Source organism: Exophiala viscosa, assembly GCF_022695815.1.
Source record: "Exophiala viscosa unplaced genomic scaffold EDD37scaffold_7, whole genome shotgun sequence".
NCBI lineage: Eukaryota > Fungi > Ascomycota > Eurotiomycetes > Chaetothyriales > Herpotrichiellaceae > Exophiala > Exophiala viscosa.
This window is the reverse complement of record NW_026944359.1, coordinates 506,706-533,315: the sequence shown is the minus strand read 5'-3', so window position 1 is coordinate 533,315 and position 26,610 is coordinate 506,706. Positions and strand designations below refer to the sequence as shown.

General features: G+C 51.4%; 10 protein-coding genes across 10 annotated transcripts; 3 read left to right on the top strand and 7 right to left on the bottom strand.

The window, feature by feature from the left end:
* Positions 1-9: 9 nt before the first annotated feature.
* Positions 10-1,634, bottom strand: EDD37DRAFT_633591 (Borealin N terminal-domain-containing protein). The gene is made up of 2 exons (XM_062816794.1): positions 1,350-1,634; positions 10-1,300 (listed from the first exon to the last, which is right to left on the bottom strand). The coding sequence occupies exons 1-2, from the start codon at positions 1,495-1,497 to the stop codon at positions 264-266; spliced, it is 1,185 nt and encodes a 394-aa protein (XP_062668895.1). The 5' UTR covers positions 1,498-1,634; the 3' UTR covers positions 10-263.
* Positions 1,635-1,870: 236 nt separating this feature from the next.
* On the bottom strand, positions 1,871-2,800 carry EDD37DRAFT_651194 (short-chain dehydrogenase/reductase; the record flags this gene model as incomplete). The annotated part of the gene is made up of 2 exons (XM_062818328.1): positions 1,871-1,942; positions 2,003-2,800. 2 exons carry the CDS (start codon positions 2,798-2,800, stop codon positions 1,871-1,873), a joined length of 870 nt encoding a protein of 289 aa, XP_062668894.1.
* Positions 2,801-3,535: 735 nt separating this feature from the next.
* Positions 3,536-5,722, top strand: EDD37DRAFT_633588 (leukotriene-A4 hydrolase). The gene has a single exon (XM_062816793.1). It carries the CDS (start codon positions 3,595-3,597, stop codon positions 5,641-5,643), a length of 2,049 nt encoding a protein of 682 aa, XP_062668893.1. The 5' UTR covers positions 3,536-3,594; the 3' UTR covers positions 5,644-5,722.
* An 81-nt stretch (positions 5,723-5,803) lies between these two features.
* Positions 5,804-7,413, bottom strand: EDD37DRAFT_452599 (HPP family-domain-containing protein). The gene has a single exon (XM_062812888.1). It carries the CDS (start codon positions 7,079-7,081, stop codon positions 5,963-5,965), a length of 1,119 nt encoding a protein of 372 aa, XP_062668892.1. The 5' UTR covers positions 7,082-7,413; the 3' UTR covers positions 5,804-5,962.
* A 615-nt stretch (positions 7,414-8,028) lies between these two features.
* Positions 8,029-9,808, bottom strand: EDD37DRAFT_452578 (Phophatidylserine decarboxylase-domain-containing protein). Its single transcript, XM_062812887.1, has 2 exons — positions 9,598-9,808; positions 8,029-9,537 (listed from the first exon to the last, which is right to left on the bottom strand). The coding sequence occupies exons 1-2, from the start codon at positions 9,639-9,641 to the stop codon at positions 8,250-8,252; spliced, it is 1,332 nt and encodes a 443-aa protein (XP_062668891.1). The 5' UTR covers positions 9,642-9,808; the 3' UTR covers positions 8,029-8,249.
* A 1-nt stretch (position 9,809) lies between these two features.
* On the bottom strand, positions 9,810-14,128 carry EDD37DRAFT_452577 (uncharacterized protein). Its single transcript, XM_062812886.1, has one exon. It carries the CDS (start codon positions 14,004-14,006, stop codon positions 10,185-10,187), a length of 3,822 nt encoding a protein of 1,273 aa, XP_062668890.1. The 5' UTR covers positions 14,007-14,128; the 3' UTR covers positions 9,810-10,184.
* A 1,053-nt stretch (positions 14,129-15,181) lies between these two features.
* On the bottom strand, positions 15,182-16,492 carry EDD37DRAFT_610318 (uncharacterized protein; the record flags this gene model as incomplete). Its single annotated transcript, XM_062815201.1, has 3 exons — positions 15,182-15,486; positions 15,544-15,780; positions 15,832-16,492. The coding sequence occupies 3 exons, from the start codon at positions 16,490-16,492 to the stop codon at positions 15,182-15,184; spliced, it is 1,203 nt and encodes a 400-aa protein (XP_062668889.1).
* Positions 16,493-18,055: 1,563 nt separating this feature from the next.
* On the top strand, positions 18,056-18,484 carry EDD37DRAFT_452411 (uncharacterized protein). Its single transcript, XM_062812885.1, has one exon. It carries the CDS (start codon positions 18,113-18,115, stop codon positions 18,422-18,424), a length of 312 nt encoding a protein of 103 aa, XP_062668888.1. The 5' UTR covers positions 18,056-18,112; the 3' UTR covers positions 18,425-18,484.
* Positions 18,485-20,400: 1,916 nt separating this feature from the next.
* On the bottom strand, positions 20,401-23,472 carry EDD37DRAFT_651188 (uncharacterized protein; the record flags this gene model as incomplete). Its single annotated transcript, XM_062818327.1, has 6 exons — positions 20,401-21,118; positions 21,183-21,283; positions 21,335-21,469; positions 21,524-22,433; positions 22,495-22,560; positions 22,616-23,472. The coding sequence occupies 6 exons, from the start codon at positions 23,470-23,472 to the stop codon at positions 20,401-20,403; spliced, it is 2,787 nt and encodes a 928-aa protein (XP_062668887.1).
* A 634-nt stretch (positions 23,473-24,106) lies between these two features.
* On the top strand, positions 24,107-25,702 carry EDD37DRAFT_633577 (concanavalin A-like lectin/glucanase domain-containing protein). Its single transcript, XM_062816792.1, has one exon. The coding sequence runs from the start codon at positions 24,382-24,384 to the stop codon at positions 25,465-25,467; it is 1,086 nt and encodes a 361-aa protein (XP_062668886.1). The 5' UTR covers positions 24,107-24,381; the 3' UTR covers positions 25,468-25,702.
* The last annotated feature ends 908 nt before the right edge of the window (positions 25,703-26,610 follow it).

Here is a 26,610-nt window from a genome sequence, read left to right as displayed (position 1 = left end):
AAGAACCACGTGAGAAGAATCAGGACACATTTCATGGCATGCAGACTCCCTGGATGCTCTTTGAAGGATTTACTGGTTTGATAAGTGATGCATTTCATCCAACGGCAGCCAACACCGAATGCGATCTTGACCTTTGACACATTATGCAGAAAACAGCGCCAAACATCATGATCCTGCGATATGCTTTGCACTATCCTGCTTCAACGAATATCCAAATGAAACCGGTGAAGCCATAAATTCTGTAAGTTGGGAAGTCCCTTGTTCTAGGGCCTCTTCCTCAAAACCCTCTTTCCAGCCGCCGGCTCAGCGACCACAACCTTCTTGTTGGCAGTGGTAGCATTCCTCTTCAATGCTGTCTTGGCTGCACTCGCTGCCTTAGCCACACCTCTTTTCGCCGTAGCACCAGGGCTTTTGGGGTCAGTCGTTTTAGTAGTAGCTGGCCTGCCACGCTTGGCCTTGACCAAGGTTGTGCTGCTTGATGCCGTGGACACGTCCGTTGAGACACTGTGCGTGCTGTTTTGACTTATCGTGCGCTGCGGCGAGGAAGAGGCGCCGAAAGGTGGTCGAGGTGGTGGAAGCATCTGGCCACGGTTTGTCGCAGGCTTTTCCTTCGATGCGGTACGAGTCATTTTCGCCGTGGTGCTGCGCTTTGCATGCTCAAACATGCCGTGCATGGAGGCCGAGATGGCAGAAGTGGCGGCCGTTGCGGCTGTCTTGAATGGAGAGGCAGGCTTCAAAGGTGACGTTGGACGGGCAATCATGCTCTTTGCTGGTGAAGAAGGGGCTATTGGGTAATCCTTAATTGGGGAACGTGGAAGTGTCCTGGAGTTGTGAGAGCGTGGGGATAGGACGGATGATTGTTTCGTGGGTCCAGATGTCGTGGCCGCTGTTTTGGCGCGTTTGTTGTTCTTCGCGACGGGAAGGGTGTCTGGTACTCCTGTAGCGTCATTCTCCTTGTCTGAGGCTATGTGAATTTCCGAGCTCTTGCGCTTCTTGCCACGCGCAGCTGCGGACTGAGGTTGAGGACGTGCCGGTGAATGAGTTTTAGAGGCTTCCTGAGGTGGTAAGGCTGGTAGAGCTCTTTCCTTCGATGCCACTATCTGGGCTTGCGTTTGCCTGGTCGGTTTTGACTGTGTTTTCGATTGTGCTTGTTTGGGGACATCATGTTTTTCCATCAACTCTCCCATGGTCATCTTGCGGATTGCGAGCGGTATGCGATTAACACGTCGTTCTATTCTTGCTCGAAGGTCGGCGCATTGAAGAGCGTACCCGGCTCGCAGCTGGCGCGCTCGTTCCGTAACTGGAGTCTGTCAGTCACTGTCAACAGGGAGGTCATCCTTGATGCTTACTTTCTAGTTGTAAGTTGTCCATCAACGCCTGTTTCTGAGCTTCTGTGATCCTCATCTTCTTGCTTGCAGGGCTGCCAGTTGGCGTGACTGCGAAGGTAGATTCCTCCATTTGGTCGGATTTCCGCTTGCGCGTGTTTGTGGATGACATGTTGTGTGTGACCAGTGTGAACGATAATTGGGGCGCGTAGGGGCGTCAAGGTGTATTGCTACCAGAGTTTGGCGAGATTAATTTCTGGTTGATTGTAATGCATGGAATAGACATTCGATGTCGGGGCTCTACCAAGTAAGGATAGGTAAACAAATAAAGGAGGCTTAGTGGCTTGGCGGCACAAATACTGTATATACCTAGGTACCCCTCCGGGCTGCGGAAGGGTATGACCATTCGTCAAGCTTTCAATCTACCATGATACTATCAGTATGACCTATAATATGCGTACCCTGAGGTCAAAGTTTTTGTTCTTTGGAACAGTGTGCATTGACCATAGAGCTATCTCGGGCCAATAATGCGATATATCCCAGGCTCAATTGTTCTTTACTTTGGATTGGGCTTGTAGCATTTTGCCAAACGGAAACATGGAGACTATGAGCATGTCCTACCCGAGTTCAATCAGCAAATCACTCTCTCTTCGAAAGCGAAGGGAAGGTATACTCACCATCATCCAGTCTGGCAACAGCCACGCAGCGATGCGAGCACCCGCTGCACCTCCACCCACCCAGTATTTTCCTGTGGTGCCTTTTTCGACTTGACGGACGACCTTGTCACCGAACTCCTTGGCTGTGATGCCATCCTTTTGCATTCTGCCATCCAATTGTTCTACAATCCAATCTCTGATTCCGTAGTAGTACGAGGTCTTGGGTATGATCGGCGGCTTTACGTTGCTGAAGGCATTCGACTTCACCCCGGCTGTCACAAGGGTCAGGGTGCGAACCCCGAGAGGCGCCAGCTCTAGACGCCATGTTTCGCTTCCGAGAATTGCAGCGGCCTTGGAGCTGTTGTAGATGGACCCAAAAGCCCCAAACGGAACCAATCCGCTCACAGATGTGTTGTTCACCACATAACCTTTTGCTTTGATCAGGAGCGGAGCAAAAGCCTGGACCATAGCGAGGACAGCCCAGTAGTTGGTGTCAAAATGTCTCTTGCCCTCCTCTATCGACACATCCAAAGCTGGCATGACCATGAGTGTGCCGCTGTTGTTAACAAGGACATCAAGCTTGCCGCCTGTTACTCTCGTAACGCTCTCAACAGCCGCAGCGATCGACTCGGGCGACAGCACGTCAAGAGCTAAGCTTGTGACATTGGGTGCTTTGGCGAGGGATGGTGAGATCTTTGAAGGTGTACGCGCTGTGGCGAAGACATGATATCCCGCTTCATGGAAGGCATCGGCCAGCCCACCACCAATACCACCTGCAGAGCAACCGGTTATAAGGACCGACTTGAGTCGTGAAGCCATTCGAAGGATTCAGGTGAGCAAATGATGCGGCCGTCTTTTGTATGGTTCGAAACCCTGAATAGCTACTGTTCTTGTTCTGACCGCCATGTGAACATTGGGAGTCATACCGCCTCTTATACCTGGAAAGTCGCAGCATGAAAAGAGGGTCGCCTATCCGTTCCGTTGGAGGTAGGAAGCCATGCAAGCAGCCTCGCACTCGGACCATGTAGGTGGGTTGAATGCTTCGATAACCAGCGGCTATGCCTGAAATGGCAAACAATATTCAGCTTGGCACGCTTGATACGGCTCCAGATGATCTCGCATCTCCATGTCGCGTCTCAATCAACTCCGTACATGGCACTAAGACGGAGGGGATCAGAAGCTTCGCCCGGCCATGTAGGCTATCTGAATTTGCCTTACTTGTTATGGCAAACAATCTAGTACACGACGAGGAGGGGAGGGATGTCTTTGATTCCGTGTGATCATGACTCTTTTTCTCGGCCACTTATCAACAGCCCCAGACCGAATGATAGACGGCGACGTATGGGGATAGTCCCAGTCTTGTAGATCTTAGGAGTAGCAACCGACTTCAGCATCATTCAGATCACTTGCACTGGAACACGTAAACACTCAGAACATGAGCTAATGCCGCCGCTTTTGAGGGAGATCTGGGGTGAGTACAAAGCGGCATCACCAATGGTCTTGGCATCGGATTCACGTAACGACGTACTCCCTCACATTGAGCCATCACCGCAGCAGAAGCAATTCTTGTTCATAACAGGCTTTTCACTCTTTCAAGGGGAGAAGATAGATGCATGCATTGTGTTCGTCACCACTACCACCCTGCTAATCTGAGCACATTGTTGTCTCGTGTGTCATTGCGTGTTCTCCATACTGTCCGGGTCCCATCAACTGCAGCATCGCCGCCATTGCGGCAGAGACATAACCTACTCTCCACAAAGACTCCATTTGCCAGGCATACCAGCAACATGGCGATCACCATTAACCACCCACGGGATCCCAACACTCTATCAAACTACAACAATTGGCGGACAATTCATACTTCCACGACCCTTGACATCCTGTTCGACGAGCAGAAGCTGAAAGGCATTGTGGCACACAGCTTAAAAGCTATCACCGACGGAGAAAGCGACGAAATCCTCCTCGACTCAAGCCATGTACTTATCAAGAGCGTCATCGTCGACGGCAAGCCGGCACATTGGGAGACTCTCAAACGTCTCGAACCATACGGCAGTGCACTGAAGATCAAGCTCGACCGGAAACCGAAACTGGACGAAACGATTGACGTCGAGATTGACCTAGAGACCACGGAGTCATGCACAGCCCTACAATGGCTGACTCCAGCCCAAACCTCCAATAAAAAGCATCCATACATGTTCTCTCAATGCGAGGCAATTCATGCGCGATCAATCTTCCCATGTCAAGACACACCCGACGTGAAAGCAACATTTGACTTCGCCATCAAGTCACCCCTTCCCGTCATCACATCCGGAATCGGTGCCAAAGACAATCCAACGTCCCCTACTTCCAACGGTAGCTCTCAACTCTATAAATTCCACCAAAAGGTCCCAATCCCATCATACCTCTTCGCCATTGCCAGCGGAGACATCGCGACCGCCAAAATTGGCGCCCACAGTGTAGTCGCCACGGGACCCGACGAGCTGTCCGACTGCAAATGGGAACTCGAAGACAGCACCGACAAGTTCATCAAAGCCGCCGAATCACTAGTTTACCCCTACGCCTGGGGCGAGTACAACGTCCTCGTCCTCCCCGCATCTTTCCCCTACGGCGGCATGGAGAATCCAATCTACACATTCGCCACTCCCACAATCATATCCGGCGACCGCGAGAACGTCGACGTCATCGCGCACGAACTCAGCCACTCATGGTCAGGCAATCTCGTGTCCAACGCGTCGTGGGAACACTTCTGGCTCAACGAAGGCTGGACAACATATCTCGAACGGCGCATCCAGGCCATCGTCCACGGCGGCGACCAGTGGCGCGACTTTTCCGCGATCATAGGCTGGCAGGCCCTGACCGAGTCGATCAAAGGTTTTGGCGAGGAACACGAATTCACAAAACTAGTCATCGACCTCAAGGGCAAAGACCCCGACGACGCATTCTCCAGCATCCCCTACGAAAAGGGGTTCAATTTTCTGTACCACATCGAGAAACTCATCAGCAAAGCCGAGTTCGACAAGTTCATCCCGCACTACTTCGAGACATGGCGCGGCAAAAGTCTGGACAGCTACGACTTCAAGGCCACGTTGCTAGACTTCTTCAAGTCTGACAAGTCTGTATCCGCCAAACTCGCAAAGATAGATTGGGACACCTGGTTCTACAAACCCGGCTTTCCGCCGCGTCCGGACTTCGACACGAGTCTGGTAGACGTCGCGTACAAACTTGCCGACCGGTGGGAGTCATTCACGTCAGACCCCAACGCTGATTTTGCGCCCAGCAAATCCGACATTTCTGGGTGGACAGCAAATCAGCTCGTCGTGTTCCTCGAGCGGGTCATGACATTCAAGAAGCCTTTACCAGCAGACCAGGCAGGCCGTATGGGAGACGTTTACTCTCTCAAGCAGACGAAGAATGTCGAGGTCTCGGCGCGGTACTACCAGATTGCCATGGCGAGTAAAGACGACTCGATCAAGAGCCTTGTCGCCGAGATATTGGGACAGGTTGGAAGGATGAAGTTCGTGAGGCCATTGTACAGGGGTCTGATCAAGTTGGATTACGAGCTTGCGGTGGACACATTTGAAAAGAACAAGGACTTTTACCATCCTATTTGTCGGGGGATGGTGGCGAAGGAATTGTTCGGGGATAAGCAGCGCAAGCAGTAGCCACAGGCGCAGCCGCAGCCGCAGCCAAGGAGTTAGAAGTTGGCGATGACAGACAAAATAGAATACCATATACGTGATGTGCAAAGGATTCATGATAATGTACAAGACCCCTCATAGAGGGTTGGTGCCGTATTGCTCCGCTAGAGAATGCTAGTATGCTGGATATAGCCATGAGAAGGAACCAACCCGCTCCGTTAGAAAATGCATATCCCGACCAGAAATACTAGTAGTAATGCCTTTCCAAGACCTAACGCCCCCCCCGCTAATAGTCGACAAAACGCTATGTATAGAGACAAACAGATGGTCAAATTAAAGCCCATCACTCACTACTCCTACTCCGCAACCGTTCCATCAAGATCCGCAAAACCTCGTCTTCCCAATCACTTGCCTCGAACCAATCAGGTAGGGTGATCGAGTCTTTGGTGATAACAATCCTCTCATCCTGTCCCTGTCCGACCTCGCCTGATAAATGCTCTTGAGTATTGGAATGCGGCACTCGACTCCCAGCCGAGTACGACGTCGTCCTGGCCATCGACAACCCGGACATCGACGACCTGGAAACACCAGTCTCCACTTTCCTGAGATCGCCGACATGCGAACCAGCCTCTGTATCAGCATCGGACATGCCCTCGCTGGGAGGTCCACTTGAAGTCCCCTTCTCAGCATCCTGATCCTTTCTGGTCAGTTTCTCCTGCCGTCTCTCCTCCCTCAGCGCTTTAAGGTCGACAGGAGTCCACCAGTACACCGGGAACCGGCGGCCAGCAGCGTTGTTCAAAACCAGTGCGCTGGCCAGCATCAGCGACGCCGCCAACAAGACTAGGGGAAGAAGCCACCAGCCCAAAACTTGGATGTCGGCATTCGTTGCGGCGAGTAATGCCGTAGCACCCGCTGGCGGATGCACAGTCTTCGTAAAGCTCATGAGCATGCTGGCGACGCCGACGGCCAAAGCGCCGGCCAGCCATCGCAGATCATCGAATCGAGTGGGCGGCAAGTGTTCAAAGAGCTTGGTGATGCCGACGGCAACGGTAGCGGAGAGAAAATGCCCGAATATCAGATTGCGGGGCTGAGACAGAGGAGACTCGATGGTGTTGTACTCTAAGATGGCAGCGGCGCCGAAGGACGCGACGATAATGGGGACGGCGTGGCCTGATAGGGGTGGAAGAGCGAGAAAGACGTTCTCAATGATGGCTAGCCCACAGAAGGCGCCGATCATTACTGATGCGTAAAGTGTCAAGGTGTGCAGCGCGTAACGGTGTGTCGACTGTTTTGGCGCTGAGTTTGTTGCGCGATAGCCGAACCAGTATGACATCCATGTTGGGAGGAGGTATAATGGGTTTCGCGGTATGAAAGGGTTGAGGTACTCGTCAATATCGAACGGTGCTTTGACTTTGGGAGATGGAAGTTGTTTTGAGTGCTGATCTGGTATGGATTGCGACATGGCGAGGATGTGTAGGGTGGGAGATGACGAGGCTGTGCTGAATGCAACCACCTCTGGATGAACGGATGGACTGGTACAGCAGGGGATGTATGGGAAACCTACCCTTTACATACGAGCGATCCGTGCCGCAAGCGAGTGGCAGGACCCAGGATACATAAAGACCTGACACAAGGGGGCAAAGGCACGACGACGCCTTTGCAATTGATGCCGTAATGAGGTCCGGATACATGGCAAGCAAACCGCAACATCTCCGCTGGAAGACAGTTTTGCCATAGAAAAAGCCACGGCTGAAAAGCAGCAAGAACTTCGAAGCAAAGCACGCAAGATGCCACTTACCTCCCATGAGGAAAACATCATCCCAGGTGACGGGGTGTGTTACATGAGAGAAATGCAGTGAGTGGCTGACATAGCAATAATTGTAGTCATGGGAATGTTTTGAGTCCCTGGCCCCGTGAGAGCCGCGTGCCGCTATAAGCGTAGACTGGGGGGGCGATCTGAAAATTCTGGGGGAGGGGCCTCTGTCTCTGTAACCTCTTGATCGCACTAACTTACAAACTTAGTCACACGGGGGTTACCTGGCCAGGGGTGACGTCGAGCCCGAGATTTGGCCAAAGCAGCGCCAGATCAGACCAGATCGAAAAGGCTTGATGTCTTAATTTGGACATGAAAACGGAAGAGCGTTCCTTGACTCCTCCGGCGCTGTCGGAAACTCTGGTAAAAGGTTTTGTTTCTTCGATGAAAGTAAAGTGGCTCAATCGTTGTTTGTCAGCGCCCGGACAATGTCCGAGACTTACTTCTGGGTCATGTTGGTCGCCTCTCATGGTCACGATTATTCAGCGACAAGGCTAGATGTTGATAGGTGAGTACATGACCCAGGTTGAAGAAGAGAATTGACGTAGAGATGAATGGGAAGCAAGTAAAGGACATGGTGATGAAGGAAGAGGCAGCAAAAGCGAAGAGAGAAATTGCTTGAGGTGAAAAAAGTCACGTGGACAGCCTTTTTATTGTCTTACTGTATCTATGCTGACGTCATTTGCTAACGCCTTCTTTTATTGACGCTTTGTGACGCTCTATCAAGTTCATATCCAGCCGACCCATTCGTGGTGCGACCATTGTGTTCACTTATTGCCCATCGATTGGCTCAAGTACGATATTGGTACTCCTGCTCTCAACCCGACTTCACGCGAGCAATCTCACTTCTGACAGGAATGTTGTGCTCGGGATGAGGATCAGGGAAGCCCTCAACCTGCACTCCCTTTCTGAACATCAGGCAATGAGTCGATCCACCAAAGTGGAACATGCCGATCTGATCACCCTTCTTAACATGTTCGCCTTCCTTGACCGTGATGTCGCAAGTCGAGACTTCACACATGCCGACGCCCAAGAAAGCCATCAGTCCAATCGCCGGGTTGTCAGCTTGAAAGTATATGATCGCTCTGGTCGCTGTAGCCGTCAAGTACCCCTGGCTAGTAGTCTGTCCCTGAGGATCCGCCGCATGATCTTCTGTAAAGTCCGCGAATTGAGGTTCCGAGTAGTATGTGCCGTCCACCACGTGAGCCTTGACCACTTTTCCAGACACGGGCGCGTGCCAGCGGTGATAACTCAACGCACTCAGGAAAGCCTGGTACACGGTGCCCCCAACGAACTGGTCCGAAAGTGGATCTTGAGCCAACATGTCGTAGACCGAGTATGGTTGTCCCTTTAGCCAGAACTTGTCTCGAAACTTGACGTCACGGGCAACGTTGTACGTCTTGGACTCGCAGGCATTGGCAATCACGTTGTCGTCGTCAGGGCTAGCAACTGGTCGGGCTTCCTCACGGAAAAGACGTGTGAAGAAGTGATCCCACGACTTGTATCCCATGCGTGGCGCAGACGGGTCGCACTGGAACAGCTCCTCGAACTTCTTATTGGTTTTGCCAATGTTTGCCGTGTATTGCAGTTCGTCGTGGCCGTGCTCGCTAAACCAGCTGACCTTGGAGTCCTCGTCGAGCACGTAAGCCGAATGTTCTGACTTGAGGAAGTCGCCCCAGGCATTCAGGACCTTTTTGAGCATTTTATTCACATCGGGATCGAGAAAAACGGCAAAGCCACTCTTAGTGCCCATGGGCCAGTCGAACAATGCGTTGAATGGGAGTCCCACCAAGCCGACTCGCTCGGACTTGTCGTTCCAGGACGGTGCGGTGGTGAGGATGTGGTTGATGACTTGCAGCATGTGAATGTGGTCACGGACAGTAGGATGGCCCTTTCCCTGAGGATCATTACTGTATGGCTGCTTTCCGGGGATCTGCTCGAACATGGACGAAAACAGAAGCCATATTCTGGTGTTGTTTTCGATGAGGTCCTTGAATTCTTCGACTACAAGATGTAGCTTCTTGGGATTTTTGTCGACATGGTCAATGACTCCTCCAAGCCAATCTTGGTGAGCTCGGTGGTCATGAGGCAGCCACTCTCCCGTTCTGTCAGATACCTTTGTCAGTTTAATGTGACATGCGAAGTTGACATCACCGGGTATTTACCTGTGGATGTGGTGCTCGTCAGGGATGTTCTTCTCGTGCAACATGGTGAGGATAGTGTGATGAGAGGATGAAGGATTCTTCTTGATGGATTGAAGTGATTGTGAATATGAAAGAATGAGGAAAAGCAATTATGTATTTGTGTAATCGTCACTTCTTCCCTTTGAAGTTTGATATTGAAGTTGAGCCGCGAATCAGAAATGTTTCCATCCATGGAACCTCGAACGATGCCGATGCCTACGTCACAAGTTTCATTTCGCCGTCATCCCGGATTTCAAAACGACAACAACGTTCCTCAAGACAAGGCAGTGGCAAGGATATGCAAAGGGACTCGTATGCCTCATGGGTGTTGCTGGGATCTTATTATCTCGCCTTGTTTTGAGAAATGGCAATCGAAGATATGTACGAACTATCAATGGAGACTGTTGTTTCGTATTGCTGATCTTTCCGCTAAATTAACCATTAAGATCAAGATACGTCGCAGATATTCACTTGACCACTTCTCCAAATGTTCCCAAATATTGCCAAAGCCCTGTCATCTACTTGTTTGTGATACTTTTGTCACCCCAGAACGCCAGCAGCATGTTTCATCAGTTCCAATTCTGCCAAACACATTCGCAACCGCCAGTGCCTCCATCAATCCCTCCAGCTGCCGGATCAAAGCCACTGTTGGCAGTATTGAAGGATCCATTTACCAGGGCAGGTGCCGGATTGATCAACTGCCCATCAACGCCTCGAAGCTCGGGCACAATACTCCTCACATCATCCTGGACCACCTGCAAATCGTCGACCCCGTAACAATAGACAGCCTTCTTGTTAATGTTTCCACCATGACGATCCAGGCTGATCGTCGTAGGATATGGAAACGAACCCGGGCGATTGAAATCAGTTGCTGAGCTGTTGGTGGCCTTGGTCTTGTTGGTCACTGAGATGGGACTGAGCAGGTTTGCCCCGAATGCCGCATTCGTCCACATTCTGACCAAAAATCTGGTCTGGCTGAAAGTACATCGCAGCTTGGCCTGATCTCTGGTTGAGCCGCCATTCTCATCATCTGGAACCACTCCATCATTGTCTGCGAACTCCGAGGTATTGACTGGCGCCGTGGTTTCTAGAAAAATGGCCTTGTCATAGTACATGTAGAATCCATAGTGTTCTTCCGCTTGCCCTCTGTTATACAATTGAATAGGCTGAGATGTGGGATATGGCGACGTCGGGAGCAAGTTCGCCGGAGCCGCACTTCCGTCGCTCAGAACATCAGGTGCAGGGATATCGTCTGAGCTGTTCGTGGCTTGTCGGACAGCGAGTCTTGATACGCTGGCACTGCTGTTGGTGATATCTGAGGGATCAACAGGAAACACCGGAATGAAAGTCATGAAGAAAGGTGTTTCTTCCCCTTGGAAAGGCTGTGTGATGTTGTCCGTGGTATTCCCCATGAAGATCTGGTCTGCCCGACTAGGTGGAGCAGGGTTTGGCGTGAACAGGTCCTCTGTGAAGGGATCATCTGCTCGGGCTTTCAGCTTGCCTGATTTCTGCGACACATTGTCGACTGGTATCGTCATGTTGGCCGGCACTGTGCCATTCTCAAAAGTAATCTCGAAGCGAAAATTGGGCTGATCCGGGTTGTTCGGAGCTATCTCAGCCTGATCTTCTTTAGGCAGTGCGCAAGACCACATAGTTGTCGGAGCCACGCAGTCAGGCTGCTCTTTGACAGCGTCCGGCATGGCAATAGTCGAAATTCCGGTTGGTATAGGGGGATACCCAGTCAGATTGAGCCACTGACTCTGCACGGGTGTCCCATCTCCTTTACGTGTGAGTAAAGTGGCCAACAGGATGGATCCAATAACGATCAGGAACAGGAAAATGCCAATAATGAGCGTCCATCGGCGTTTCTTGGGCTTGGCTTCCTCATTATTTTTCCGTTTCATCTTGTCCCACATAGACTTAAGCCTGGAAATGATGCCTGGCTTCTTAGCAGCATCAGCAGTGTGGGCATTTGGTGGTTCAGTATCTGAAGCAGACACCTGAACCGCTCCCTTGGTCTTAGAGGTCATCGCAGGTTGTGAGTCCATCAATTCCCTTCTGGTCTCGAAATATATCGGTCCCGTCGCAGTTGGGTTTCTCTGCGCGTAGGTAGTGTGATGGTGGATTGTGACTGATGAGGGTTCCGTTTGGGACCATGTTTGGTTTTCATCACCTACCTCTGTTTGCTCCACAGAACGGACGTGACTGTGAGGGCGATCGATCTCCGCCATGGGAACGGCGCCTTGCGATGTCAATGTCTGCTGCATTGCTGGGGAGACCGGACCTGGTGATAGAAGTGCAGGCTGAACAAGGCGTTTTGGCACAACTGCAGAAGTCTCTCGATTTTGCAGAAGCTGCTGCGTAGTATCGGGTGCTGGCGACAAGTCTGCTCCTGGGATCGGAATCGTCTCATTTTCTGCATCTGTCGACTCGAGTTCGACCTCGCGTGAGCCTCCATCACCGGTCTTGGGGGTATCGACTGTCGTCGCCTTCAGCACTGCTGCTGTGTCGGCTTCTCGAACCATAGGCGATAGCTCGGCTTCAGGATAGCTCGTTACACCACTCATGCTTCTTCCCTCCACTGATGCATTCGGGATTGCGCCAATGGCAGGGCGGGTCAAATTTCCTGTCTCAGCGCAACGCTCTACTACGGTTTCAGGCTCGAAGATCGAATGAAACTGAGGCAGCTTTTCCACGCAAGAATGATTTTGGCACTCAAAGTACTGGACGCCACTCAGAAGTTCCACAGCACAAGCATGATAATATTCCGTCGCGAGGCCATTGCCGATATTGTCAGCGAGGTCGATAGGTTGGGCTTCTTCGGCGCCTGGCGACAAAGCTTTTCCATTTCCAAGGTCAGAAGTAGAGTCATCAAGTTGCCTTTCCTGTGATTTTACTGCTCGCTGCTTTTCCCAGGAAGTCCATCGAGACCATATACTGGCTCTCGCGCTGGCCAAACCAAGCCGTCTGGGAGTCTCGGGAGATTCTGCAGACACCGAGGAGATGGATTTACGTTTCTCCCACGCACCAAGATCCGGCATAGGAGGTAACGGCGGCGTTTCAATAATTCTGATTTTGTCGTTCTCTGTGATGGTTCCCTTTCTCGAGAGCATTGGGGACAACATCAGGTTCCACCAGCCTTGCGACTTGTGTCGAGCCTTATCCTCCTCCGAAGGCAGGATACGTTCCTGGCTTTCTGATGAGATTCTCTCCGGACTGTCGCATGACTCAGAATACTTCTCGTCTTCAAAGGTTGGATCGTCCATGTCCCAATGGTTGGGTTCTGCACTTGGTCTAGTAGTCCTTGCGCCTGGAGCGTACCCAGGCTCACTTGGAGGAAGCTTCGGCACTGGTGGGGGACTCTCCACTCTGGCCAATTGATCGTCGCGAGGATGCGCAGAATACAGGCTAGAAGCTGGTCGAGCTTTGCGTAGGAATGGAGGTTTCCAGGAGTCTATCTCTTCAGCTGGGGTGATTACAATAACTGGAGTTTGTGGAGTTTGTGCTGAGACATTACTGTCGACGGCACCTCTTGAACGGTGGGCTTCTGCTTCGCTCGAGGGGACACTGAGTCCAATGACTATGGATCGAGCATCAGGCGAGTGGCCACTCGCTCCATCGACAGTATTCGGATTGCGATTGCCCTGGTTTCGGCTTGACGAAGGTATCTGTATCGGCTGGAGGGCTTGATTGTTCTTTGCTGATATAGTAGCTGCCTTACGAGCTGCCTGCAGCTTTGTGAGCCTTGCCACTGCTTCCCACCCCTGCCTTCTTTGTGATGCAGGCAGCTTTTGCGCGCCGTTAACGACCTCTTCAGAGTTTTGTGGCTTCCCTGCGGTCGGATCCATAGCCTGTTGAATTGCCAGATCCATCATTGATTGGTTGACATGTTCAGCTTTTGCTGATACCACAGAAGCAGCAGTCCTACGGCCCAGCTGCGGTTTCTGAGACTGCACCTCATCAACCACAAGCCCTTCCGACCGCGGTGTTCTGTGCTCATTTGGAAAATTTGTGACAATGTTGAGTCCTGGACTTTTCCGTTGAGCGATCTTGCGTACCCGACTGGTCGGCAGTAATGAGCGCTTCTGCCCTGGGTTCATGCTTTGGCTCCAGGATGTGTTCTGGCTGTACCTTTCCAGATGGAACTCATCTTGTCCACTTGACGACCCGTCGTCATCATCGGAAAGGTTCGATGTAAAGGTGTTCGAGGTCAAGAACAGATTGTTCAAGGGTAGAACCGCCGCGCCATTGCTCGGCTTGAAGGAAGCCAGAGTCTCGGCGGGCGGTGAGGATAGAGGAAAACCTGGAGATGGTCGGCGCTCTCCGAGGAATCTTGCGGGCACGTTTGATATTTGTGCTGGAATGTCGTGACGCTCAAAGCTGGTGACCATGATGGCGATGTACGAATTCGCCAGGACGCTGGCTCCGGGCAACCTCGACTGGGGTCTCTGTCAAGAATCGATAGTGGCTGAAGGAGAATGTTAGACCTGCGGCAGTTTCTGGGCTATTGTAAATGGCTCATTGTTGGAATTCTGGAACACCGCCTGACTCTGATTAGTAGACAGTCTCCACTCTGCTAGAATCAATGTCTCTCTGGGTTGTAAGACAGAGACTGAATCAGCAAAACTTCCTGGCCTCAATAAGTGTATGGGAGAGTAACAATAGGAAAGGCATAAATAGGAAGGAAACAACTATGGTGCAGATTAGATGGACATGGCTGTAGGGTGCGGCAGGAGTCTCGCATTCTTTTGGACTTTTGATGATGTTCCAGCGGAGCCGTCTGATACTCTTGAAGAGTCCGACAATGGATCTCGACCCAAGGCCGACTGCGCAACCATGACAAGGTGGCCATGTTTGTTTGTGTCGGATCTTTGGCGGCGGCAGATTCGAACCTCGCGACAGCGCGGATAACTAAACATAGATTGCAGTAAGAGGAGCCTCAGCTATCTTGAGTAGCGCGGCCAAGGCTGGTCTCGTCAAGATCGATCATTTGAATGGAAACACGCAAAGTGACTGGGTGAAGGATAGAAAGAAGAGGAAATACGCGCGCTTAGATGTTTGATGTTGAAAGAAAATGGCAGCCAATTGCAAGGCTGGCGGGTCTTCACATCAGACAAATGTTTCATACAAGGCTGAACATTGCAGCAGCACCTGAACCGTACAAGTCTTTCGATCTCGATCTGGATCTCTCTCATTGTCGCTCATAAATTATCTCTCTTTCCATCTACAATATACATACGAGTAAAAATTATATCTCGTCAGTCAGCCACGCCTTCCGCTGTAGAATTTTGTGTCCGCAAGCATCTCGCAAAGGTAACAATCCATATCCAAATACCGTCCTTGCTCGTGATCACACGCCCTTTTGGACAATGATATCGTAATGCCATCAAATCATCCCGCCTGCAAGAAATCCACTGTTTACTGACATTCCCGGCCTATGGCGTGGGAATAGATAACCGCAAACCCACCACCTGTTCGGGACCAGAGTAAAAAGACAACCCAGAAAGAATTACTTTCAACTTCCAGACGCCTGTAGAAGCTGACTCTGAGAAGCTCGGCACCAGGCCTACCGGCGGTCTTCCGCGTATTGTACGCCTTGCATAGAGTTGTTGTTCATCAATGGCGGTAGTGTTCGGGCGGGTTCTTTAGAGCCATCAATATGGTTGCTGAATTGGGACCCGTAGCCCAAAGGACTCTGTGGCAGTACGTTCGGCGGAGGAGGAAAAGAGCCCTGAGATTGTTGGATGTTTCGCATTTGTTGACTCATTTCATGCATCTTGGCTTCGAGGTCGGCGATCTTGATCCGTTGGTTCTCATAGTCATGCCTCCGCTGCTTGTTGTCGTTCTCAAGCTGTGTGATGTAATCGATTGCTAGCAAATCATTCAGCAAGCGCCCAAGATATTAATCAGATAAATGCCAACACTTACCACGCGACAATGTCTCCCATTTGCTGGACTTGTTGTTCTGAGCCGTCGGCAAACGAGTTCTCAATTGCTCAAAGCAGTCTTTCATTTCACTACGTCGCTTGCGCTCTGCAAGTTTGTGTGTGACTCGTAGTTCCGGTGTCCGACTGTATGGTGTCTGGCCGTTGGGCGAATCAGGATCATCTCGTAGACTGTCAACCTGTTTGTGCTGTAGGCTATGATGATGGGCTTCTGGAAGTTCTGAGATTATTGCGTTAGACGGGCGCACGTCAGAGTAAGAGCTCTGCTTACCTTGCTGACCCGGAGGTAATCTGGACGATTCTACCGTCATAACACTACTGGTAAAAGACTCTGCGAAACTGTTCCTTCGCGAAAATGTGGACGGCGCCCGACCTTGTGGCCGTGGTGGTGTTGGACCAGCGTCAGGATCAGGAAATGCATAAGCTTGACCTCTAGTGGGAGCTTCTGCACTGTATACTTCTTGCTTGGGATTTTCCAAAATTGGAGGTGCAACACGCCCAGCAGAGAACCCGCTCCGCCCTCCGCGGACAGAATTGTAGGAGGAAGAGGATATCGGGCCGTTCATTGTCGAATACCGGCCTCCACCGTATCCATTTGTCTGTATGCCCCTTTCTCTTTGAAGCCCGGATACCAGTGATGCTTGAGAGGCATTGGACGTGGTGTAGGGTGAGGTTGGGCCAAGGACGAGGTTGTTCATGCCCTGATGAATGCTGTTTGTGACACTGCTCCGCCTAGATTCGTCAAAGTCACCACGAAATTCACCACGGAAGTCACCACTGCCTCGGTGCTGGTTTGGATCGGTCGCCGGTGGTGGAAGGCCGTTTGACTGGTGAACACCGCCATTGTATTGTGCTGGAGGAGCAGTATGATGATGTTCTGGGGTATACGGCGAAGGGACGGTGGGGGAATGTGCGGAATTCAAGTATGGCATGGAATTGCCGGAGTGCGCAGAAGAGCCTGAAGAGAAGTTAGCTTGATTCCCAACACTCTAAATATCAAAACTAACGAATTCCCGGAGTCATCCAACTTCCAGAATCTCTCTGTGGTGGATGTATCGACAGGTCTACGGGCGTCCTGTCGTGGTGTTGAATAGGTAGCTTCGATGTTAACGAAGCTATTGAGGGCAGTGTTTGAGTGGTCTGGGGGAGACTGTGTGGAGGACTCGGCTCCCAGGGCCGGCGGCTTGTCGTTTCCATTTTTGCAGGGTTTATCGACTTGTTGCTTGCTTATCGGTGTAAGTAGCCTAGAAAACGACTAGAGTTGTCGCAAGTGCGCATATAGTCTTCGAACGAGATATGAAAGTCCCTGACTCGTCGCTCGACGAGCCTGAGAATCAAAAATTGATTGGCCCGTACTCCCGTAGATGATACGTGAGAGGTACCGTGGCGAAAAGGTGGCCGAGGAGAACTGACACAGCAGCCCGGTGTTGTACAAGCTCTTGCGCAAATGCCGCTGCTGGGGGACCTCGCTCAGAAACTGATTACTTCTCCACCTGGAAGAACGCTGGTGTCGCAAGGGATCGTTTTCGGACAGAGCGATATACAGCTATTCGCTGTACTTGTATAGTTCCTGGCGTCTGAACCTCTTGTTGTGCAAGAACCAACCGTGTACTGCACCACGAGGACTTCGCGTTGCAGGATCCAGGTATGTCTTGTGGTTCTACAGAGCGCCAATGGTTCGTTTCAGGTATCCAGAATCCCTCTCAAAACGTGGCGCCGAGGAATCTTGTGGAGCCGAATCGAGACGATGCGCGAACCCAGGAGGTCGACGATGTTCCTTCCGGTAGACTTTCGCGAATCGGTGGTCGTCGCACGAAAGGCGGAAGAACGCAGCGAGAAAACCTTATCAGTCCACGGCAAGGTGCGTCGAACGAATTCTGGGAAGTATGTGAGTTGTGGTAGCGATCTTAGTTGCTAGACAACGTACGTCTGGTACTTTTCGTATAGGATGAATATCGAGCGCCGGCGGAGGAGGAAGTCGGCGAGCTATGGTGGAGGGGAAAGGAGAGGGACAGTGTCGCAGACGCTGTATGTATCGATATGGCGATATGTCCTCGAGAGAGTGACGATATGAAATAGATTGACTGAATAGGTAAAAGAGAAGGAGGAAATCTGAACCCAACAGTCTAGTTGAGGTGATGCCGATCGAGTGGTTCGGTTCGCTTGCGGGTGGTAGAATCGAGGTGCGAAGTGACAGTGGCAGATGATGGCACCTCAAAGGTCGTTGAAGTTGCACTTGCGTCCGTCTACTAGTTCCCGTTCTCTAGTCTGTGCGTTTTCTTGATGAGATTTAAATTCCCGAGCATGGGGTTGGGGGTTAGATAACGACCGTCGCAGCAGCTACTTTTCGCCTGTTGAGATGCAAGTAGAATAGTAAAAGAGACTATTGTATGCGCATCCTCAGATGGAGAGGGAAAAGGGAAAGGATGCGTAGCGGTAGGTAGATTGCCAGGTGCAGGGGAACAAGTCAGAATCACTGGGGGGGGGGCATGTTCCCTTAGGTGTTAACTAGGCCCAAGTAAACTCTAGCGAGTGCCTTTTGGGCTGGATCAATGTGGCCATCCACGGTCCATCCCGGTTCATTTCCAGCGTCCACTTTTTGGGTCATTACTGTGCAGTGGTCACTGTCCACTCCCCCACGAGAATTCAATTCAGCAGCTTGCAGTGGGCAGTGGACACCAAGGCGTCCGCGGAAGGAAACCTCTTGTTCCTCGGGCTGCAAAACCAAACAACTCATCACCCTCTGGTTGATCCTTTTCCAAACGCCACCGGACAAATCCTTGACTACGATGGTACGATGGCTTCCACAGTCGCAGTCTCCATGTTCCCGCACGATCAACCAGACCAAAACCGCACGAGCTTAACGAATTCCTCACATTTACAGAATTTGAGAAAGATGAACCACAAGTCACCCCTCGATGATGCGGACACAGGCACATATCTCACCATCCTGTGACAGTTTGGATTTCAGGGCTGCCCTCGCTCAGGCCGATCCGAAGACTGGCTGCAATCCCGGAACCACCTTTATTGAACCCACGTGCACCCACTGCAGCTGAGAGCCTCTTTTTGGTTGAGCCCCCATCCAGCCGGATACGATCGCTGGCCCTGTGCCCTCTCCCCTCACATGCAGATCAGACCCCTCGATACTCGTGGTCGCCTCGTGTTTCCATTTTGTCCTCAGGTCGATCACTGCCTCTGAGCCGCTTGATGCCCTGCAGCAAGTGCCTGCAAGAGAACAATGATTCATCTACCGTGACCATCTAGGTATGAAAAGAGGAATGAGATTGAAATGGTATACACCCACTACTGCTGGCAAGCCCACCCCTGCTCGATTGTCAAATAATGATAATGATGAAGCTAGGGATGTTAGGGCGCATTTTTAGGGACCTCACTAGGCTGCGCCCGACCCCTTTGTGGTGCCCTTCGTTAGGCTTCGTATCGAAACCGCGGCTGCCGACGACTCGATGACGATGATCCTTGCCGTATGTGTGCCCTCACATCTCAGTCTCAATATCCACGGAATCCACCTGGGGAACCCGAAGCCGAAATGACAAACTAGAACTAGCTGTTGGCAGATAACTCAACTCGGATCAAATATAATATCTCGATCGCTACTTCAGAAATCAATAAAACCTCTTCGTTCCAACATTTTTCAGAGTACTGCTCGATTCATCGATCTCAACCACACCCGGAACAATGCGCGAACCGGCCCCATTAATGACGTCGCAAAAACACGAGCACCAAGACATTTCTCGCTCCTCGTGTCGCCAATGCAGCTTGCCCTGACTGGCGTTTCTTTGAGTCCACCCAAAACTCAGATGAGCCCAATCAAATACTGCTTGCATTCCCTTGCAAGGGCCTTCGAAAACGTGGCAGCGGCACGCACTCAGGGACAGTTCATTCATTCCCCACGAATCATGGCCTTGTTTGTGCGAAAAGTTGGAAATTTTAGGGTTTGCAGATGCAAAATGACATCTTTACGATCGATGTCAACGTTGAAATTGGCTCAACACCGTCCCACAATCGAGCATTGCCTGTAAGTACTTGCACTTCAAAATCATAGTTCTCGCGTGGCATTTCGGCGAGCCGTTGATAAGGGACGAGTCGAGGCGCAAGAATCTGCCGCCAAAACGACCCACGATCGGACATTTAGACCAATCGAGGTCTTGAACTCCGGTTGAAATCAAACCTGACAAGCATGACAGTGACTGCGCTAGTGCGCAATTTCTTACCAGTTGCCAGACAGTTTCAGCTTGACTGACGCCTCCGGAGGTTTTCACGTAGTCGTCACCAATGTGGCGAGATGGCATTGGCCACCCTCTGTCGCGACAAAAGGACAGCATGTGATGAGGGCCATGGTAAGTGTATTTCACCGACGTTGCGACTTCCTCTCTCAGCAAATGGAGTATTCCACGTTTTCTGCAGCCGGGATCCGCACACGTGGCACGGAGACGTTGACGCAGGGTACAGTGGACACGGAGAGACCGGTTGCTTCGCTTCGCTACCAGGTAAGCTTTGAGAAGTCCGCAAGACGGCACACCTTCTGGAACCCAATGTGTGCTCAAAGACACGCTTTTCCGTCGGATACCGAAGAATGATATCAGCCCGCCGTTCTAAGGCGAACCTTGTTCATGAGTAGCCGCTTCAGCACAAGAAGAGTCAGCTAACGGTAAGCCTCAGAAGGACAAGCCTTAACCCTATCTTCCACGTGGTTGTCGTTTGCAAAGCATGTTTTCACAATTCTGCGCCTATCAGGGAAGAAGAACAGTCAACCCCTGCAAAGCCAGACTCATCATGACGTTCAATGGCTGTTTTGTATGAATCTGTCCCAGTAGCAAGACTACAGCACTTTCTCATCGACGCTTTCAGTCCGATTAGGGGCAGTTGAGGGACGCCTGGAGAATGGCCCGACACCACTCGTGCGTCGATCCATCTCAACCATCGGTTGTTGGACCTCTTGATCCGCGACACTCATGCGTTTCCCATGAGCCGTGGACGGACGCCTGATGAATGGCCCTAAACCGCCGACACTCGCGCGTGGATTCATGCCATCCCTGACATGTTGAGCAGCTTGAACCGTGACACTCATTCGTTTTCCAGGAGCCGTAGAAGAACGTCTGGAGAATGGCCCTACTCCATCAACACTCGCGCGTGGACTCAGGCCATCCATGGGATGTTGGACAGCTTGATCCGCGACACTCATTCGTTTCCCGGAAGCCGTAGAAGGACGCCTGGAAAATGGCCCGATACCACTCGTCCTTCGATCGATCTCAACCATCTGAGGTTGGACAGCTTGGTCCGCGACACTCATGCCATCTACCGGAGCTGTCTTCGGTCTCGCAGGCATCTTCTCCTCGTCGTGATGGACGACAGCAGTACTCTTCCTTCGACCCAGACTCAATCTTCTGAAGAATGAAGGTCTACGGTCTGGCATGGGAGGAGCGACACTTTTTGCTCTTTTCTTCGACTCGATCACCAATTCCACTGCTTGGGCGTCTTCAATGATTGAAGGGTGTCGTTTCGCAAAGTATTGTGCGTATTTGACCGCCGAATAATACCTATCATTACGATCTGTTTAGCCTCATCGAGAATAGAAGGGTCTTGCTGACGGCGATGACTTACACTGAAACGATGTTCATCAACCTCAACACAAATTTGTAAGGTGGATAGTATAACATTACAACTTTTCGAGAAACCATCTCATTTTTCCGGCGTAAAGTAACCTGTACATTACCAGTCAGCATCTCTTTTCCTTTCATCACGTCGGAACTCACCTCATTAAAGTAATTGACTATAAGAATGTACATGGCCATCACAACCCCAGTCATCAATCCCATAAATCGGGGCTTGATGGCAAAAGCGATCGGCAATAGTACCGGACCCGTGATATACAGGAAAGTTTCATAGAACTGTCGCACGTTTAGCCCATGGGTAAAGACAAAGAGCGCCCATTATCGACTCACCCCTTGGAAGGTGTAGATCTTGGAGCCGATATCGTAAACTCCAAGATTCCACTTGAAAAGAATGTGCTCGAGATTGTGCCACAGGCGAAACAAGAACAGAAAATTCCAGCGGTAAAAGCGCTGTTTGTACACGGTCATCTCGCCAAAGCCGCCTCTGGAGCCGGAGCCGACAAACAGGCCAGATGGGACTTCTGTTTCGACCAACACAGACGAGCACATGACGACCCGACCTCCGAGGTTTCGGCAGACCAGACCAAAGTACCAGTCCTCCGAGATCTTGAAGCCAGGATGGTGCCGGAAACACTTGAGAATGAAATCTCGTTCCCATAAAGCAATGGCGCCGTGGGCGAAGGTGGCACTGCCCCAACTTCCAGCAAACTGACGTTGCATGCCCGCCATCTTGTACTCCAAGTCCTGAAGCTGTTGAATCGCATTTCCTTTCGAGCCGTTTGGACCGGTGGCTTTGATGGTATATCCAACGCACTTGACCAGACCGTGCTTGGTGCCGGGTTGGATGCGGTCCGAGACGATTGGGAAGTTGGCCGGAAGCAGGCAGTCGTCGTCAATCATCAGGACATACTGGAATTTGTATGCAGCATAGGTGCCGACGAATTGGGCCACGATTTTCGAGCCGATAGGCACCCATATGTGATTGACTTTGTAAGGTCGAATAACCTCCTCGGTGTCGTCCAGTGGTGTAGGACTATTGCCATTTGCAACGACGTAAATGTTCTGAGGCGGAAAGGTCTTCAGAGCGGCCTGTAGCGTCGCTTCAATGGCGCCCGCGGATTTGTAACACGGAATGATCAATGCTGTGCTGCCGGCTTTTTCGATGTGTGATGCAAGCTCATCTGGCGACACTGGTGCTGGGTCGGGTTCATAGTGAACTATCAATGCGCCCATAGAGTAACTATGACCTCTGTTAAGATTCGTTCACCACACCATGCAATGAACAGCAGGGCGAAACTTACAAGAATGCGACGCCGATGAAAACCACGCAACCTGCTTTGATTGTGTAGATATACTTGAGAGCGTACCTGGATACATGGTGAGTACAAGGGAGGATAAAAGTGAGAGTATAAACGTGCATACCACATATACCACACCGCCCCTTTCCATAGCGGTCGCCCAATGGCGACAAGATATATGAAACACACGATAAAAGTGTAGACTGAATATTCAAAGAGGAGTTGACATGATCTGCTACGCGCTTTGTGAGAGGCTCTAGTCTTCAGGTTGTGCCACCTCTCGAGACTGCGTACACTCTCACGGGTCGAGGGTCGTCGAAGGTGTTCGAATTCTTCCTCGGGATGTTCGACAAGTCGTTCACCTTTGAATGTGGCTAGCGGTTTGGGCCCTGCGTCAGTTGGAAATAAGGTGTCACGACGGAAAGGACTGGGCGTGAAGATGACCTTGCGGACTTCTGGTTTTCCCGGCGCCGAGTTCAGTGATGGGACGGAAGCCGATGGCAATGAGTTCGAACGTCTTCTCTGAGGGAATGGACGCCTCCCTTCAGCAGGAAGGATCGCATCTGGAGGGATCGGGATGCCAGAGATTGACGATCTTCTTCGTTTCGGACTGTATGATGGCCGGATGGGCGTTGGACCTTCCGTGGAACCATGGCGCTGTACAGAAGCGTCGATTTGCGTCGCGCAATCTTTGGCATCGGATCCGCGTTTGGTAGGAAACTGAAACCCAGGGGACCATTGAACATGAGGACTCGTCGAGGTCGTGTCAAAGGCGGCGGGCTGCTGGAACGTGGGTATGGGTGCATTGAAGTAACCTTCCTTCGTCGACGATCCTATCCTCGGACTTGGCGAGTAAGCCTCCCAAGGGAATCTGAATTGGGCGTGTGTACGGTCGCCTGTAGTGTTATGCTGCTGATGTTGCTCTTGCTCCTGTTGTTCATGCTGCTGCTCAGGCAGCTTGGCGTCATTTTTGGAGGTCATCCAGAATAAAACAAGACTTTAGACGTCCATTAGAAGAGCAGGATCGATCAATGCTTGAACGCCCCATGTCTCTGTCAGCTCTATGTAAGCCCAGTTCCTCCCTATATGTACAGTCGTCGGTGCGTCTCGGCTCAGAATACAATTCCAATTCGGGCGAAACCCTGACAAACACTTCTTGTTGTGGGGTGGGATCAGACGGGGGAGGTGGATCTAGGGGAGGCTACAATGCATAGTGTAGCCATCATTGCGTCTCTCAAAGTGTTGTGAAAGCACCGAAAGTATGAAGGTTGATTTGTCCAAGGACCCTGGATGTAGGCGATGCGACTCCTCGTTTCGGTTAATGAGTTGAAGGACGAAACTATAGTCTTAGGTTCAATTAATTTGTGGATAGTATAGGTATACTTCTGAATCCCTAAGCCCTAGGCCTCGAGCACAGATATTTCTGCATCCACTGCTCGTCTGTAGTGAGTTTTGAACCAATAGGGTATCACCCTGCCGAGACCGGTTCATGACCGGTTCCTGCCACAAAGGGACGTGCGCTGTTGGGTGTGGCACGGACAGCCAACTGACACGGCCACCAGTTGTCGGGTTAGGTTGTTGTTGATTGTCATTGCAACAAATCTTCGCTTCCAAGAATTATCTATCGCGTGATCTGCGACAGCCAAGAGGGATTAGAGAGCCGCTCACTTATGTTTGGTGATACCAACGTCCATCGACGTGCCAACGGAGGCAGGACCGTGCTTACCTTGATCCGAGGTAGAACATAAGGCTTACCGCTTGATTTGTGTCGTTGTCATTCTTTTGAGTGTCAGGCCAGAATACATGCGCTGGACGTAAGCGCCACAGACCTCATTCGCTCTCAATCGTCTCTCTGAACGAGGAAGCTATACCCAGGGCCATCTCGCCACAATGACCACAGTCACCGGTCTCCTACTAGCTCTGTCCTGGACGGGAAGCTGTGTGTCCCAACATCAACATGGCCACTCGCACCTAGAGCCCAGGGCAGCGGCGACTGACTGTTCTCTGTATCAGGTTTCCGGTCAAAGCGCCACCCCCTTTGAGAACTATCGGTTCCTGGACTTTCGCAGCCTTTCCAACTACACCGCTTCCGAGCCAGCCGAGATCACAACTCAGCAAGACTCTGGTGAAGAGGCGGTGACATCACCGTATTTCAATTCAAGCACGTTCGAGGACGTGTTCCAGATCCTTAGTGGCGTCAGAAATCCAGATTCAAACCCGCCGATGATATACTCGGCCCAGAATGCGTACATTTCTGCCGCGGAATCAGCAGATGGCAGCGACACATATCTGACTGTCCGCACGTCACGAAACAAGGACTTCCAGAGCGTTGCTCAGATGAGAAGCGTCGAAAGTGTCTTGCACGCAAGCATGCGGATCTGTATGAAAGTGCTGGAAGATAGCAACGACACTGTCGCCGCTGGTGCAGTGGTGGGCTTCTTCACCTACAAATCCGATACACAGGAGACAGACATTGAAATCTTGACCAAACGCTCTCATCATCAGTTCCAAGTCACCAATCAGCCTTCGACCACAGAGCCTGCCGGGACCTCCAATGTGTCTTTGGCCACGGGCAAGAACTGGACAGATTGGGCTGAATATCGGGTGGACTGGTTGCAGGGCCAAACCATCTGGTACATTGATGATGTCTTGGGGTATCAGACGACAAACAGCGTTCCGACTGAAGCCAGTGCTCTGATGCTCAACCTCTGGAGTAACGGAGGGTCATTTTCGGGGAACATGAGTGTAGGTGCTCAAGTCCGAATAGCAGTCCAGTACATCGAGATGGTATATAACACCACGGACGATGCAACAAGTGGCGGAACAGCTACTCGGTGCAATGTAGATGGAGTCGAAACGAAAGGAGAGCCACAGGTCGTTCAGACCTCAGCGGCTGTTGTGACCACCTGTATCGCGTCCTCCACTTTCTTCTTCGGGCTCGTCGTCCCCTTGCTGTATGTGTTAATAGACTTATAGCGAGGAAATGCATGTCAACCAGTAGAGACCATGTCTGTTGGCACCTTGCGGCGTCCTACGTCAAAGCCAGGGTACCGAGCCTGATGCTCATGCCAACTTGGAGTCAGTCGCTCTTACCATAACAATAGCGGCTGCGCGATATACCGCGTGTCTCGCTTCCGACTTCGAATAGACAGCTTTCGGAGGTCGCTCTTCACATGTCCCGCCCTCATGAGCAGATGGCAACGTCCTTGGTCAGTGCCTCTACAGCGCAATCTATGATGCTGTTTATAAGTCCAGGCGCCTGTGGCCACAGTAACCGGAGCTTGATTTAAAGCTTGACCAAAGCTTGGCTTTATTTGACTATTTGATTATTTGAAGTTTGCCACGTTTGCACACGGCAAAGGACTTTCCTCCTACGAAGGCGCAAGCACACGTGGGCGGCACCGTGGCACCTTCAAATAAGCCAGTGCTCTTTCCATTTCTACATTTTGCGCGCGCTTTGATACTCCATCAAAAGGGATGCAGAGAGCACAGATCCCTTCAGCGTCGTCGCTCATCTGGCCTTGAGAGCCTCCCGAATCCATGTCTCCAGACGGCACACTTGATTGAAGCTTAATACTCCGCCACGATCTACACAAAGGTGCACACACCGGGGGTGAACTCTCGCAAAGGGTACATTGACCTTTGGTAGATTTGTCTACCAAAGTCCCCATGAAGAGACAAAGCAGTCCCGCGCACATCCATCACGCAAGGTCCCTTGAGGCTGAGAAAGTCTAATTGCCTTTATCTCCACGTCCTCTTAACCACAGCCTCGTCTGCCTTACCTTGCGTTGTAGGCTTAGCGTGCGTCTCACTACGACGTCGAGAATTTGCTGTTGCTTTTGACGAGACCAGATCACTCCAGATGGTGGTATGTCCTTTGCCAAAAATATTATTCCGCATTGCGGCTCAACAGTAGGAGAAATGGGTCCTCAGATGCATGCTAGCGAGCCCAGAAAAGTGGCCCTGTCCAGCTCCTCGAATCCCGGAAGGCATCGTTTGCCCTTCCGGATTATCCTTCACACGCAATAGTATAGCGTCAGCCCTTTGACAATGTGCAGGTCACCAGCTTCATGGTACAGTCCCACTGGCTCGCAGTCAAGGCACCCGCTTTTTGGGACC